Source organism: Epinephelus fuscoguttatus, linkage group LG1, assembly GCF_011397635.1.
Source record: "Epinephelus fuscoguttatus linkage group LG1, E.fuscoguttatus.final_Chr_v1".
Lineage (NCBI taxonomy): Eukaryota > Metazoa > Chordata > Actinopteri > Perciformes > Serranidae > Epinephelus > Epinephelus fuscoguttatus.
In genome coordinates, this window is record NC_064752.1 from 6,329,144 (window position 1) to 6,346,109 (window position 16,966).

The window sequence follows — 16,966 nt, forward strand, 5'->3', positions numbered from 1 at the left end:
TTCTGTTATGCATTTAATTCTATTTGACTTCCAAGTATGGGGTGGACACTGTAGAGCATGCGCAGAGTACCTTGTCCAGTTTGGGTCTGATTGACTGTATACATGCAGGAGTCATTTGACTTCCAATCACATTATCTGGGTGTGTTGGTTCGACTCAGTCGGACTAACATGTTTACATGTATTTCAAAAGTCTGGTTTTAGTCGGACTAACACAATGAATCGATTTTCTCTGTCATGCAAATGTGACATTTGTATGTCAGGACATTGCCAACCAAAACATTCTCACTTTGACCTCGTCACATATTGGCGTTTTGTCATGGACTTTCCACGTCCACATACGACATGCAAGGTACCCTGGGTGCTTTGGTTTAAGACATTCTGGGACGCCATGTCAAGTTCTGCCTGTTACATGCATTGTCTTTTTTCAAAATACGCTTCTGTTTTCACAGGAAATTTAGCATTTACATACAGTCTCTTTCAAAATGCATTGGTACAACATTGCAAATTGAAATTTTTTTCCTTTCAACAACAAAAACACGTGGTTAGGTTTAGGAAAAAAGAACAGGGTTTGGCTATACAATCTTTCGGAACGCACACACTGCTCTCTCGGGTGGAAGTTGGTGTTTGTTGGATCCATCCACCCCTCCCTTCTGCCCACCTCAGTCAGACTTTCGCGCCCTTAACTTTCGTCCTTATCCCTCCACGATTACCCCTGATGCTGCCGGGCGCCATTTCAACCGGCTGTGTATCGACATTAAAGGATGTCTTTTTCGTTGGTTTCTGACACTGCAAGTGTCTGGCTGCTCCCCCAGCCTATATGCATGGGTTGCTGTGATAACAACGTAAGCATCATTAACGACTTATTTACACTGGTGACACAGCTTTCCAGCACAAAAACATGAGCAATGGAGGTCCATCATTTCGCCCTCCAAACTTATATTTATTGATTTATTTGGATATGGCTCCTTCCGTCACTCTTGATTTGACACTGATGTTGTGTGTTGCAGCGTGAGTGACGTAAAAGACACTTTTAAATGTGTTTTGAATGTCTGGAGTGTCCAGGCTGAGACCCATCTGTGGAAGCCAACTGGACTCACATTTCAAAACAGCTCCAAATGTGGTTTGAATCCGATTTGCAAAAATTCTTTAATTTCAAGCTTTTCGATGTCCTGATTTTCTGAAATCAATCCGGACATGCCTGAAAAACAAATCTGAGCCGACAGTCTGAACAGGTCCTCAGTCTTGTCACACATGTGGTAGCACCGTGATAAAGAAGCTTTTCACTATACGTTTCTTTTGTCTGCGTGTGTGTGTTTGAACGTCATGAACTGCAGTGTGCCTGTTTGTTTTGATTATGTTTGTGTGTGTGTGAGTGTGTGTTCCCTATGGCTTCCATCTATGGAAGCAGAGAGATGAATGGAGCCCTGTGAAGCACCGTTGATTACACAGCCCATCTCCTCCCTCCTTCCCCTCTCTGCTTCACAGAAAACAAGACGAACAGAGAGGAGCAGAGGGAAGTGGTGCACAACATGGAGACGATTACAGGCAGAGACACAGGGAGGAGGGAGAGAAGAGGTGAGAAAGAGGGAGGAATGAAAGACGGTTAAGAATAAATAGACAGAGAGAGAGAACAAAGTCAGGTGGAGACTCATGAAAGATGTAATTATTCTACAGAGGAGTGGACGTCAACTCGTCGACAGTGATCGATCTTTCTAAGTTATATTTCACCTGTCAGAACTGAATGCTCCCTACAACCATGTGGGGGCTGTGTTTGCTTTATTTACTTACTGCTAATTTAATACGATATTACTTCCTGACCCTCTTCTTTCACAATAAAAGCTTTCCATTGGAGGCTTTTATCAGAGAGCAGCAGAACAATGTGCATTTGTCTCATAGGTTAAAAGTAGGTCAACGCTTCGTCCCTAAGATTTTTAAAAAACTAAGAATCATAACATTTCAACCCTACTGGACCTTCGTCAAGAGTCTTGAACACGGGGCGTCGGTAGTGTAGTGGATAGTCCCCACTCTCTCTCTGTCTCCCTCTTTCACTAACGGTCCTGTCATTAAAGGCAAAAAAGCCCACAAAAATAATCTTTAAAAAAAAAAGAGTCTTGACCACTTCTGTCACAGCATGGTGCAGTGTTGGACTTATGACGAAGGTCCAGTAGGACCTAAATGTTAGTGTCACTGATGAATTGTGAAGTTGTGCAAGAGTGGCATGCACAATTTTCTGTTCAAAGACTCAAGTGATATTTTCCAGTGCACCTGCATCTGAGACATTTGGATGTGTGAATATCTCTCTTCAAACAAAAAACTAAGAGCCAACAATTTTGGACATACATGGTTTGTATTAGACAGACGCACATTTCATAAAGCCCCATGTTTGTTTACAGTCCACGCATATTTTGTGACGTGCAACATCCACAAGCAATCGCTCATGTCACATGAAACTCCTGCTGTCTGTGAGTTTATGAACTTAATCTGTTGATAAGAGATTTCTGGTTTCACTGTAGGCATATAAAACTGGTAGAGACAGTTTTTCCATCTGCTGTGATTTGTTACACAGGTAAGAATTAGTGCTGATTAAATGAGTGTCAAATGAATGTCAGTAGTGCTTCTTCTTCTTCATCTTCATTATCTCTACCAGGCGTAAACCTGGTAGAGATAATGAAGCAAACCACTGGGCCAATCAGCCTAATATTCACTGACTGCTGACTCCTGTCTCCTCTTAACCAGTCGGTAGGGGTCACAAGTTTTCTAGAAATCAGCTAAAAACAACAAGACTTACTGTCTGTTGCAGGACACATTTTGGCCTTTGTCATGGCCCAAAAACCAACACATTCTCACTCCGACCTCATCGCATATTGCTGTTTGGTCGTGGACTTTCCATGTCGAGGAAATGACGTGCAAGATAGCCTGGGTGCGTTGATTGTTGACATTCTCGGGCGACGTGTCAAGTTGTGCCTGTTACATGCATTGTCTTCTTTCAAAATACACTTCTGTTTTCACAGGAAATGTACAGTTTGCATACAGTCTCTTTCAAAACAAAAGCACGATGTCAGTACAACACTGCAAATTCATGTTTTTTCTTTCAACAACACATGCAAGGTTTAGGTTTAGGACAAAAGAACAGAGTTTGGCTTTAAAATCTTGCTGGAAGTGAGCACTGACCACTCAGGTGAAAGTCAGTGGTTACTGGACCCATCCAGCACCCCTTCCACCCACCTACCGTACTCGGACTCTTGCCCCCTTAACTTTCCTTATTGTCCCGTTTCCCCTTGACACTGCTGGGTGTCATTAAACAATAACGGTGACAGGCCACTATCATGCCAACATGAAAGGATGGCTTTTTTCATCAGTGTCTGGCGCTGGAAGTCACTGACCAAGTGCCGCTATTCAGTGACTTCGGACTGAGAACAGGTTGCAAAAACTGTCATCTGTCAAGATCCACCAAAGGTGGGCACAATACGAGATCACTAATTCACCTGTTTTGTTTGTGTCACCACCATTTTTATAAGACAGCTTGGAGGCACAGTTCCCCAGGCGTGGCCGCACCGCATTTTGGCGGCCTGGTTTTGTTCCGTGCTCCGCACGTCGTCATACTACACCAGGAGCATTTCTGAAACGGGAGTGTTTGGCCCGATTTTGTAGACTTGCAGATTTTGTTGATTTGGTCAGTAGTAAGTAAGCAGTCTAGTTAAATGGTTTCTTTTTTTGTCTGTTGTACTTGTGTTTGCTTTTATTTCCTACTTGGTTGTGCTGTAGTCTACAGACAAATTTAATATTGTTAAAAGTCCAGCTGTCAATGACACTCGTCAAAGATTTGTGGCTGTGCTTTAGTTAATAAAAATACATTAATTCTCATATTAACATCGAATCTATATTCCACATACAGTGCCTGTTAGCCGGAAAATGCGATCTGCTCTGTGCAACGTGCTTTCAAAAATAGATGGGGTGTGTATTTTTATGAGCTTCTGGAAAGCTTCTGAAACGCACTGTGTCACTTCAGGAATTCCAAGAATTGTCCAAAGCATTTTCCTGTCAGAGGTCTCCACTCTACTGCACTTTACCTTGACAAAATGTAACTGCAATCATATCTGGGGTCAAACATTCTGCTTCAGAGAAATATAGTGAGGCATCGCTCAGCATTTAAACACCTCTCTGAGCTTTGATTCATGTGTTTCGGGTGATCTCTTCTGGGAAAGGGTTGGCGACCGCGAAAATCGAGAGGCACAGTGAGATGAAGAGCGAGAGAGACATTATAAACTTGTCCTGCCCTGCATTGCTTCCACTGTCCCCAAGCCACACCCATATTCCCTCGTCCACATTTTGATTGGTCGGGCTGCCAGCAACAGTCTGCTCTCCATCCCCTCTGTTTCCCCCTCCGCTCCCTCGCTCTCCTTTCCCCTCCCTTTCCCCCTCGCTCTCTCTCTCTCCTGCTCTCCGTGCCGCTCGCCGCTGAATGAATCGTCAGACACAAGCTGTTAAACAGCACAGCCTCCCTCTCTGTCTCTCTCATCATCTCTTGCTCTCTCTCTGTCCTTTCCCGTCTCAGGAGCAGACAGTCAGTGGAGCATCGGCACGGCAGCAGAGCGACACAGGACCGACGGAGGAGAGAAGAAGAAGAGGACAGCAAACCTGGCTGACAGCAACACAACATTAGAACATTTACAGCAGAGCATCAACTCTAATACAGTTCACATCAAAGCAGAAGCAACAGATTGCCCCCCAGTTGCAATTGTTGCTGCAACTGATGCTCTCCCGGCGGACCTGGGCTTGGAAATGAAGCAGATTTGCAACTGACGTCTCCTGGGTTTTAAAAGTCAGTTTATCTGTGTGAAAGAAATGATTTCGCTCTGTCAACGAGCGAGGATACGATAATGCCGAGGGACAGAAACGAAAAGCTTTGATTCAGTCGGGAAGCAACACGTTTCAGGCTGGGCGTCAACATCACCTCTACCACCAGCGTCTCCTCCCATCTTCCTGCCTTCACCGGGATCCAAGGAAGACCAGGCATCCGAGCTGTGAATGCACAAACAGACGGAGGATGTTAGATTGACATGCAGAGAGCAGAGTTCAGGGAGTTTTGCTGTGAAGCTAAAAGAGCAAGATCAGGGTTTATCAGCGTGACGGAGGAGGTGAGACGCAGAAGCAGACAACAATAAGTCCATCAGAGTATCACCTGGACTTCTGAGGACAACAAGGGATGAAGAGGAGGATGCTGTCCAGCTTCTGCCTGAGAATGGAAGCAAAACAAGCATCCAAAAACTAGAGCAGGAATGACAGGAAGACTGAGATCCAACTCTGCTACGCACAGATAGATAAAGCATACACAAAGATATCATTCATCAGAACACTTAACCTCATCGAAAGTGAGCATCCAGCAGAGACAGATCTCACTTCACAAGGATGTATTCGCACCACTGGAGCTCGCATTTTGTCTAGAGAAACATCGAATTCTTGTCGCCACTTGCCGCAAGTAAGTTTCTGCACCGATTTCATTCGGTGTGAGGCACCTCGGGGGTTCTTGCTCGACTCTTCTTTTCGGGGTGAGGTGGATCTGCCGTCGGGGGCAGCTGACAGCCATCCAAGACGCCGCGAGCCGTACTCCGCGTGAAGAATGCCCAGCCGCGCTTGGCCAAGCCGGCCGACCCCGGGCCGACGGCGGGCCTCTACATGGAGCGATCGCAGAGCCGCATCAGCCTGTCCGCGTCCTTCGAGGCCCTCGCCATCTACTTCCCCTGCATGAACTCCTTCGACGAGGACGATGGGGGTGAGTGGGAATGACATACACGTGCACGCAAACAAAATGAGATTAATGGAGTCATACATAAAACATAGGACACGAGGCACATGTTGTCACCTGTCTGGAAAACTGATGTTTTCATCCACACGTCGGTCAGTGTGTTATATAAATCTGTCAGGGCTCAGAGAGACGGAGAGACATGTCAACATGTGCATGTCCTGCAAAAAACTAGTATATTGTTTACATTCATTCATGTTATATGTTGAATTGCTAAATGTTTGATTCAATATAAGACACACAGTTTGTATTCTGAGCACAATATGTGACACTACATTTAATGCTGGAACAATTATCGGCTGACAGAAAATGAATTGTCAACCATTTTCACACTCGATTAATGTGATGATTTGCAGCCTTTTCTTTATTTCATATCTAAAATAAACATGTCTGGACAAAACAAACAATCTAAAGAGGTCATGTTGGACTCTGTGAGACTGTGACAGCCATCTTTCACTGTTCTGACATTTTATAGAGTAGATTATTATGTGCAAAGGTAACATATTAAATGATAGTAAAAATGTTTGCGAGTTGCAGCCCTGCTGACATTTACAGATATGACTGATGGTTGAATGGCAGATGTCCACTGAGCCGATGATGTTGGCATTTAACCAAATGAAAGACATCAGTGTGTGAGCGAGTCCAACACTGTAGGTGTCGCACACTGTCACACAAAACTACGAGTGATTTTATCCCCTGAAATGTCACTTGAAAGCTTATTGAATGTGAAATGGTCGATAAAATCTGAGTCCTAGTTACAGGGTTCACTCACATTTTCATGGACACAACTTCAGAACTTCTCCAGGACTTTTCAAAGACCCATTGTAATGTTTTTTCTTGCCCTTCTTGCTTGGTGGTTTTCAAACATATCAGATTGAAACTCTATTCAAACATTTTTTAAGTAAGCTGGCAAACATGGAGGGAGAGAGCAGCTTCAGAAAATACATTTGATGTTCTGTAAATCAATGTGGCACGTTATTCACGGAAGATTACTGTGGCAATTTCATAACACGACAAAAAAAATCCACGACTTTTCCAAAACTTTTAATACATTTTTTCCTAAATCCGTGGCTATTCTAGGCCCTGGAAAATGTGATTGTGAAACTCCATGTCCTAACCCTTTCCTAGGTTTTCCACGACCGTGGGAAACCTGTAGTTAGATGTTTGCAGTCACATGAATCAACGTATTCTCATTGAATGGTTAGTGTGATATCCTGCGAATTTGTGCCCCATGAATGATGTTACATCCTTAATGTACAGTTGTATAATTAGATTTAAGCAATTAAAGTTACTTTAATTAGATTTAGAAAAGGAAACATGGTTGGGTGCCTCGAGATTTTGACAAGGAAAGTTTAGCGATTAGGCGTCTAAATGATTAAACGTCCGCCCCCTCGCTAGTCAGCACCAGAAATATTTGTCGGTTAAACCAGTTAGTGTTTTGTTCATGTACAACTGTACAACTGTAAGGCAGCTGCCTGCCACTAGTGGGTGCTACAGAGCAGTCAGACAGCAGTCCCCCTCCTCATGGTAATGCTCGAGTAGACTGGAGTTTTAAAACGGCATGGTGGGAAATTGGAGAGATGTCCTCTCACAAAACCAGTGCGGTTTGGCAGCACTTCGATCTAGAAAATGAATTCAGCAGCTATGAATCTTTTTTGAGATGTTATATTATTTGTTAACTTTAAGTGAGTTGTTGTCAGATAATGTGCAGGTTTACATTCCTACTGCACGGTGTGTGGTGTCTCGTACTTCAGCGGCATTTAAAATCCGACATGGTTGTTGAAGATTGTGATTAAAGGCTTCAAAGGGCTCTTAATACACACGATATTTTTTGGGACAGTGTACTTAACGATAAATTGTGCTAAATTTTTTACTGTTTTCTGAGTGTTTTGCCTTTTTTTTAGACAAGTCGACTAGACTTAATTATTAATTGCCCTATTTTGGGACAAATAAAGTTGAATTGAATTGAATTCAATTAAATCTTTCATTTAGTCAACAGTGAAATTAGTCGCCAGGAACATCCCTACTTGTCATCCATGTGCATCAAACGTCTACAGCCTGGCAAGTTTTCCTAAAATTTGCAGAATCTCAATAATGGTGACTAGTCTTGAGTCTCCTTAGTGAGGCTAGCTATTGATTTCAAATCCAAAAAGAGAACGTCTCGGAGAAATAAAGGGAATTTCGTACTGAGTGGACAGATTTGTTTGCTTTCACCACTAACACTGCAAAGTTTAAGAACCAAATAATTATACATAGCCGACTGCAGAGTAGCTACTTTGTTGTAAAACATATCTATGAATGCTTATTTAGACCTATTAGGAATGTTTATTGGCTAAGTTAGATTAAATAGGCCGTGATGCCGTCGCTAAAAGGCTCCAGACAGATTTTTAAATTGTTTTGGTCAAAAATGGCTCTTTTGCTGACCCGTGGTTTAGGCAAAGAAAGTTGGTGAGGATGTACCATAAAATGAATCAAAGTTCACTCAAAGTTTACACAGATCCAAACACGTGTCTCCGCGCGAAAGTCCAGTTTTTTGTTACCCATTCACCACCCCAACCTGCTGTCAGTGCATTGATCATGTGATCACATCCTTTTAAATACATGGGATACATACGAATGTAGTTTTCGTAGGAAAACATACATACAACTGGTGAGAACAGCCAGATTTAATTGTATTTTATAACAGCCTGAAGAGTCTCTGAAATCAGTTTTTGAAAGGGATGAGACATGAAACAACAATTAGTCTCTGGAGACAAAGTGACCTGAGCAGACTGTCTGAAGTTTGGTGCGTGTTTTGTCCCTCAAGCTTGCTTTTCTATTATTTCTTTCAAAACCACATATCATGCATGGAATTTAAATTAAGCACATATTTTACTGTATTTCTGTTCAGAATCAGATCTAGCTTAAATCAGAGAAGTCACTTAAAACTACAGTGAAATAGGAAGACTAATATGTGTGTGCGTGTGTTTGTGTGTGTAAGAGAGAGACTAGGGAGCCTGTGCACACCTGTGTGGTTATGTCAGGTCTGCTATGATGAGATTGTTGGTAGGATCAAGGTTTTCCTCAAAGCGGATGCATCCGATGATGTAATTGATTTTTCTATAAACTGGTATTATTGCGACATTATATTACTCCTGATTTCCTGTTCTCCTAATCCTGTTTGAAATACTGCAGTGCAGGATTGTCTCACCCGTACAAATTGAAGTCAAAGATAAAGGTATACTGTAGGTATATAAAAGGATCTCTGGAAGAATAAAACAGGTTTAATAAGAATGTGTGTTGCGAGCGAGGGTTAAGTAGGTCACAGGGTTCCTACTTAAAAAAACAATTAAAGATGCGGCCACTAAAGCTGGATTATAAACTGGGGAATTCAGGCAATTTCCCCAGCAGCCCAGTCGTTAGAAGAAAATGTTGGCATTGCATGTTTCTGCAAACCACAAATACACTATATATGTATGTTTTATATGGATCAAATCAGCGTTTTAAAAGTGACTTAGTGTATGAGCTGACTGTCATTGGGAGGCAGAGGGGATGGGTTAGGGTGTGACACCTTAGCAAAATGCCTGCCAAGCTACAGACCACTGCAGAACACTGGTAAAAACCAACAACCAGCAAAACTGGTTGTTTTTCTGTGACTCATCGCTGCGTCCTCCGGGGGCTTCTTAGACACCAAACTTAAGCGGTTGTTTTTTACTGAGACATTGCTGCGTATCCACCAGGGATTGTGCCACCAGAACTAGGGATGCACGCGAGTATTGGAGTCGAGTATCCTCGTCCATAACATCCTCTGTAGTCATAATAAATGATGCCATTTTAAGTCAAAAGTTCACCTGATTTCACCGGTTCATGGAATAACAACAGATGAAGTTAATGATCAATAAACGGCAGAGTGCTGCTGTTGCATCACCAACAAAACACACACACAGGAGGAGAAGTGGCCGCAGCCTGGTGAGCAGTATCTGCTGTGGTTATTTTCACACAGTTGGACCTTGTTGGAACAGCTGGGACGTGACCAAATAGTCTGCTTGGCTGAAAACACTTGTTGTTATTATTTAAACAGCAAATCACAGTCATTTTCCGTCCAAGACTCGCAGTAACCAAACAAGTCACCCAGAGCTCTGAGAGGGCAGCTCATTTTTAGAATAACACTTACCTGCTGCTTCTCAGCAACACGCGACTTTCTTCTTTTGTGTAATCTGATTCTCAGTGAGCTGGAACAGTGACAAATTCTAGAGAACAGAACACTGAAAATGGTTGTGATCTTTTATTTTTGACAAATTGACGTGTGTTAACACATTATTTGTCCTGCACTCTCTCAGGGGCCTGTGGCCTGTAACGATCACAGATAACACTGCTGTGAACAGGACTAAAATCACCTTTAATCACCCTGGTGAGAGTCAATATCTTACCTGAGCCAGCAGAGCTAATCCCCCCCAAACACTGACTTAGTGTCCTCGGGGGTAAGGTGCTCTGAAACCACAGGTCAACAGCCCCATAATCTTTAGTTCTACAAGTTGTCCTGTCTGTGCTCTGGTGGCCGAGGGGTTAAGGTGCCAACTGTGTATCAGCAGCAACCTTTGTTGCATGTCATTCCCTGTTTGTCTCTTCTCTCATTTCCTCTGTGCTGCACTTATGTAAGAAAGACACAAAAATGCTCTCAGAATTATTTTAAGTGTGGTGATTATCACAATTCCTGAATATATTAATAATTATTAAATTATTATTATGACCTTTCATGGCTGTTACCAGTTAGCAGCATTCACACTGGCGCTATTTGGTCCACTTTAAATGAACCCTGGTCCGCTTCCACGGATAGTTCAGTTTGTTTGGAGTGGTGTGAATGCTCATTTGAAACGCTTGAAAACTGGGGGTCTCAGTTCACTTGTAAGTGAACCCTGGTGCGGTTTGCTTATAGTGGTAAATGCAAACGGACTATCCAGTGAACCAAAGAGAGGAAGTGATGTAGAGCGCAGTGCATTTTGGGTAGAAAAAAAACCAAAGCCAACAGCACGAACCGGGAGAAGCAGACGTAAAAAAAGTAAAAGTTGGAAAATGTCTCATGGGCAGACGTGGAGTAGTGAGGAGGTGCAGGCGCTTATCGGTATATGGTCAGAGGACTATATATCGGTGGTTAGTTGGATGGATTTCTGTTTTCGGTCCTGGCCAATCGATGAGCCAGGTATTCTTCCTCATGCTTTTTTTTTTCCTGGTCAGTGGTCGTTTAGGGCAATACCGCCCCCAAACGAGCAGCTGTTGTAACTGCGTGACGTTGTGCAGGAGGTTTGGTCCGCTTTAAAAAGTGCAGTGTGAAAGTGAACTGAACCAAATGAAAGTGTGAAATTTTTCAGCATTCCTCGCCCAATCAAACTGAGTCCCCCGGACTATCCTGGTGTGAATGCGCCCTTAGACGTCATACTTGTATGACACCAGCCCTGATAAGACTTAGCTCCTCCCCTCATTTTTGCATGTTCACGTCTAGGTGTGGAGGAGTCCCAATTCTTGTTGGGATCAAGGGGTAGGGCGACGTATTCGAGCTACATGACCCTCCAAACGGAGGTATTTCAGAGGCAAACTGCAAACTGAGTGTCATGAGAAATCATCAGTAAGATGGCTGCACAAACAACAGAAGAAACCCCACAAATGTATTTTCTAAATAAATAAAAAAAATTAAGTCTTAGAAAATTAAAGTCCCTTTCTTCATAACAAGCACAACAAAGAAATTGCTAGTAGTATGCTGATGTCTCGGTAGCTAACTAGCGAGATGACTAATGTTACATCGTTATTGCTGATTCGTGCAGTCTCACACTTTGACGTATTTCGACGTTGCTCTCCTCTAATGCCCGAATTTAATTTAATTCCAGCAATGAAGCTGCTGCACTTGTTAGCGCTGCTTAAATATCAGTGCAGGCTGGTGGGGTAGGAACAGGGGCTGCTGATGTTAGCTTATGATGACGGTAATGAAGCTTTTTTAATCATTAAATGGCTTGTTTGATCAATTGATAGTGTGGTAAATGGAGTTACACTTGTTTAGCGCCTTTCTAGTCTTCTAATCACTCAAAGTGCTTTTTACACTGTGAGTCACATTCACCCATTCACCTGCATTCACACACTGACAGCCGGGGCTACCGTACAAGGCTACCGATTTCGACCACTGCCCTTTGTAAGTGTGTTTCGAGGGGCATAAGGGCATTTTGCAAAATGAGGGGTCAAGGTAAAAATTATAAACCCATGATTTTGTTTTTATTATTTTCAATGTGTGGCAGCACAGTGGTGCATTGTCACCTCAGAGCAAGAGGGCTCCTGGTTCAAACCCAGGGGGTGGGGGAGCCCTTCTGTGTGGAGTTTGCATGTTCTCCCCATGTCAGCGTGGGTTTCCTCCAGGTGCTCCAGCTTCCTCCCACAGTCCAAACACATGCAGGTTAATCTGTGACTCTAAATTGTGCGTAGGTGTGAATGTGAGTGTGAATGGTTGTCTGTCTGTGTGTCAGTCCTGTGAAAGGCTCCAGCCCCCTGTGACCGCTAACAGGATAAGCAGTTAAGGAAAATGAATGAGTGAATGTATTTTCAATGGAAGATTCACCTTAAAGTGGTCAGTAAAATGAGTCTAGTTGTGTTTGTGCTGTTAAGAGCAGAGCAGTTCTGTGTCAGATATCACATCTATATATTCATCAAATATCCTGGAAAATTGGCTCCAAACTCAGAGACATAAGGGCACGCAGGACACACACACACACACACACACACAGATAGATAGATCACACTGTCACCTGCTTCCGAGGTGTGTGTTCACCGTTGCTAACCAAAAGCAACCTGATAAAGGGCGGCATGCTGGGAACATCACCTGTGCGAAGGTGTGAGTAATATTTTAACACCCGGGAACAGATTTCAACCATGGGAAAAAAACCCAAAAAACATAAACACTCATAAACAAAAACACACCTGTATGAGCACTCATGCATTTACAAAAAGTCTCCCCATGCCCGCGCACACACACACACACACACACACACACACACATATATGAAAGCAGTGTGTGTGGTAATCAGAGCAGAGCGGCAGGCCGTGGTTTGTGGCTCTCAGTCTAATTAAATGCTAATATGGCTGCTGATTGTGGCTGACTGCAGCTAAATAGAGGCCTGATTGCAGGTTAATTCTCTGACTCGCTCCTTGTTTGCCTCAGTGTCTCTCTGTCAAGCTTCCACTCTCTCTCTCAGACCCCTTTCTCACTCTGCGGTTTAAAAATCCTGTTTGCAGGTTAACTCAGACTTTCCACCTTAAATTGCCTTTAATCGCTTTCCCTCTTTTTTCCTCTCCTTCTCTTTCCGCTCCTGTTCTCGCTGTCTTTGTTTCATTTTCCCACACTCACACTACACTTTGGTTCAATTCAGACGTGTTTCACTGACAGGACAGGAAGGAAGCCTGTTTTTTAGAGCAGCGGTGCATCAAATGAAGTCTTAACAATAGACCATAGAGCACAAAACCACAAGCAGAGCTGTTGTTTATAAGCAGAATTGAATTTAAGTGGCTGCTTTTGAAGACCCGGACATCTCACATTCCCACCGTGTAGTTAAGACTCATCTTTGTGTGAGGGAATCAAAAGATAAAGGTGAGATGATGAAATCCAAGGAAAATATAAAAGAAGGAAAGGACATGACGTCAGTGACAGCGTTCGATTTTTGCATTGGAGCCAGGCTTTGGTGTCAGTTCTAGTGAAGTCAATGGGGCAGGCACAGGAAATCACACTTGTTGTTTCAACTTTTTCACCAACAACAGGTATGAATTTAAAAAAGATCTAGACATTTTATTGCAGCCATGGTTTAAACTTTGCTTTAAGGAATATTTCTCCGCTGGAAATATGGTCTTTTGTCTGTGCAGAAGAAGTGTGAAAATACTTTTGAAATTGGTGCTTTATGACCAGAGAAAACAGGAGGAAAGGACTGTGACATTTGCTTTAGCTTAAGAGGTAGAAAACCTACAACTACTAGAATGCACTACGCCACCGAGACCAATAAATTCTCCTGCTGGAGGATGACGTTATGTGAGGTTAGCTGTCTTCCCACAGGAAACACAATAGAGTCCGCGAGTAATGAGTCCTAAAACCTGGAAATGAGTCGACATTTTACCACTCCTGGTTCCCGCGTTACAAAGCAGTGGGTTTTTTTGTTGTTTTTTTTGTTTTTTTTTTTTAAATGGGCTTTTGGTTAGACACTGGTAAGATGTAGGGAAGTTTACCACAGTTCATTTACACATACTGTTTACACTGTCGCGATACAAAGCTGGTTGGAAATTGGAAAAGTCACCCTTTAAAGGCTTTATTCTTTATCATTAAGGTGGATTTATTCTTGTGCGTCAGCTCTATGCAGATCTACGAGCATTTATAATTGTGCGGTCATGTGTCTGTAGCTATGTTTCCATCCAAAAGTGATCCGAATCATTGGGAAATGCGCATTAAAAGAAATACGAATCCTTTGTGTTTCCATTAAATGTACGGACTTTGGTGAAAACTAGGAACTTGCACGAATTTTCCGCAGAACCGGAAACAAAACAAGTCTTACATTTGTTTTCTGGCGGTTGGAACCAGCTTGTAAATGCATTACCGTCTTCCCGACCCGGAGTGTGGATATCACCATGGAGAGAGGTGTGCTACGTCAGACTTAATTCGAACATAACTGTTTCCATCCCCCGTTTTGCGAATCAACATTTTTTCGAATCAACCAAAACCCGGCTAAAGCGAGCGTATTTTAGTTTGTGTGAATCAGGGGATTTTAATTCGAATTTTGGTGTTTCCATCATAATTTTCCGATGCGATACTTCTAGATGCGCATCTAAACAGGCTGATGGAAACACAGCTACTGTCAGTCTGCAGTTACACCTCAAAGAGACTAGCTGGTGGCGGGGTTTCTGTGAAGTGCTGTCAAGTTTAGTTGATTCAAAACACACATTAAGCATGGCTTAATAGAGACATTTTCAAACACAAGTACACAAATCAGCTTCATTATAACTCGCAGCATTCACAGACAAACACTTGTCTTTATCTGGACACATGCGAAATGCCCATTGGTTCGACATCCCATTGTTCCGACCATATTAAACTCATTGTTCCGAAGTCTGTTCCGAAATCATCATGATGCCCTGTGGTTAAGGTCTGGTTAGGTTTAGGCACAAAAACCACTTGGTTAGGGTCAGGAAAAGATCATGGTGTGGGTTAAAATGAAAAAGAAAGTGACAAACACATAAGCCGTGAGCCTGCTCCGCCTCAAGCCGGTCGCGGTGCACCATATGCCCGCTGCGAGCCGTTCAGCACCGCGGACAGTCGGACTAATGGGATGTCGAACCAATGACATGGACCCGGACACATTTTCCCCACAAATACAACATGCTAACATTTATAGCACATATGCTCATGTAAAACCAGGGACAACAGCAACATTTAACAAAGGTAACGTTACATAATTATGCTCCATTACAACTCACAAAGTTCACTGACAAAACAACTGTCTTATACTAAACACGTTTTCCAAACAAATACAACATGCTAACGTTATTAGCACAAGCCTATGGCATTTTACATTGTATAAATTAGCCTAGCAACTAGCGGAGATTTCCTCCGCTCATATGAAGCCAGGATAAATCACACACAAGACTTAAAATGCTATTCTTGTGGAGGCTTTATTGTCTTCATAATTTATTGTTTCTTATCTGTGAAATTAAAGGAAATAAAAGCTTTGTTTCCACTGAGGGAAATGGTTTCAGCTTACAAATATAAACAGGAGGTCTGCGTCGTGTAGTTACATTTCTGGGAAGGTGCATGTCAGGCTACAGCGCAGTGTATGGTGTAGGCTCTACGCAGACACAGAGGCACGTTGATTCACCGCATAAGTGTAAATTATATATTCTGCAATTCTGCAATAACTTCACTTGTTGCTGTGTTTCCTAACATTAGAGTTAGCGCTTGCTGCTTGGCAAACCACCTGTACAGTTCTGCAAGCTGCAGCCTACATTTTACATTATTAGCTACAACACAGTCCCTGATTGGCTGTTCACATTGTCAAACTACATTGGGTGGATCCCCAGTTGACCCCAAAAGCGTTTGAATGTTGAAAAACAAAATGTTAAGCTCACGTCATCAGGACGGTCACACCAGGCTAGGAGTGAATAGCAATGAATTAACATAGTAGAGATTTATGTCAACCTTGAAATGTACGTAACCTTGAAATAAAGAGGCAGACGGATGATTTTACTCAGTGCTGTCTCCTTGGTAGAAAAGATAAAACATAAATCCAGACTTGTGCTCACATCTCTCTCTCTCTGACCTGAATTACAGTTTGCTGTTTTTCCTTTCTGTTCTCACGTCTCTGCAGCTGATCAGCACACAGAACACACACACACACACACACACACACACACACACACACACACACACACACACACACTCTCATGTATGTGTAATCTAGCAGCTCAGGTGTCAGGTTTCACCCCTCCTGGTGGCAGACTGACGGCTGAGCTGATTCCCCTGCATTACACAGTAAAACATGAGGAATCAAATGTGCACTCAGCCGCTCATCGACCTGTCTGTCTCGTCACCTGCCAGACATCAACCAACATCCAACATCCTCTCATCTTAAAGCACTAATGTTTACAGTGATGCTATTTGTTACTCACTGTCCCTCAAATTTTCTCATCTATATTTTCTATATTTGGTTTTTACATGAAAGTGGATAGAGAGATTTCAAAGGTTTTTCTGTTCACCGATATGGTTCAGCCTCTGTTGGTGCAAAACGCTGTGGGCTAATGGGCATGTAGCTACTTCCATGTTTCAGATGATACGTCATGTTTGTAGTCGACCAATGAAGATGAGTTTACATATCACCTTGGGTTCGTCCTTCACCTTCTCAAAATGATCCCACACTTTGGATTTCCTGCCCGACATGTTATTAACTAGCCTGTGGAATAACCGCAGGTACCAGCCCTGGAAATTACCCTGACTCCTGCCTGACTGCTGAGTGTGGACACTTCCTGTGTCTGTCCTTTCAAATTAAATTCCCACATGGTCCAGTCATATAGGTTTTGATTTATTTTGACAAGGCACAGCTCCTAATAGAGTTTCAAATCTTGCTGACCAATGACCTTTCTGGTCGACTTATGTTTGGGCGACTATTATCT

The 16,966-nt window shown here is 42.8% G+C and overlaps 1 protein-coding gene across 1 annotated transcript in view; it reads left to right on the plus strand.

Moving 5' to 3' along the window:
* The first annotated feature begins 1,501 nt into the window (after window positions 1-1,501).
* rims4 (regulating synaptic membrane exocytosis 4) overlaps window positions 1,502-16,966 on the plus strand; it is an 83,439-nt gene continuing 67,974 nt past the window's right edge. The window contains exons 1-2 of the mRNA XM_049599746.1: window positions 1,502-1,575; window positions 4,556-5,773. Of these exons, the coding sequence (XP_049455703.1) occupies window positions 5,677-5,773 (97 nt within the window). The 5' untranslated portion in view covers window positions 1,502-1,575; window positions 4,556-5,676. The remainder of the gene's footprint in view (window positions 1,576-4,555; window positions 5,774-16,966) is intronic.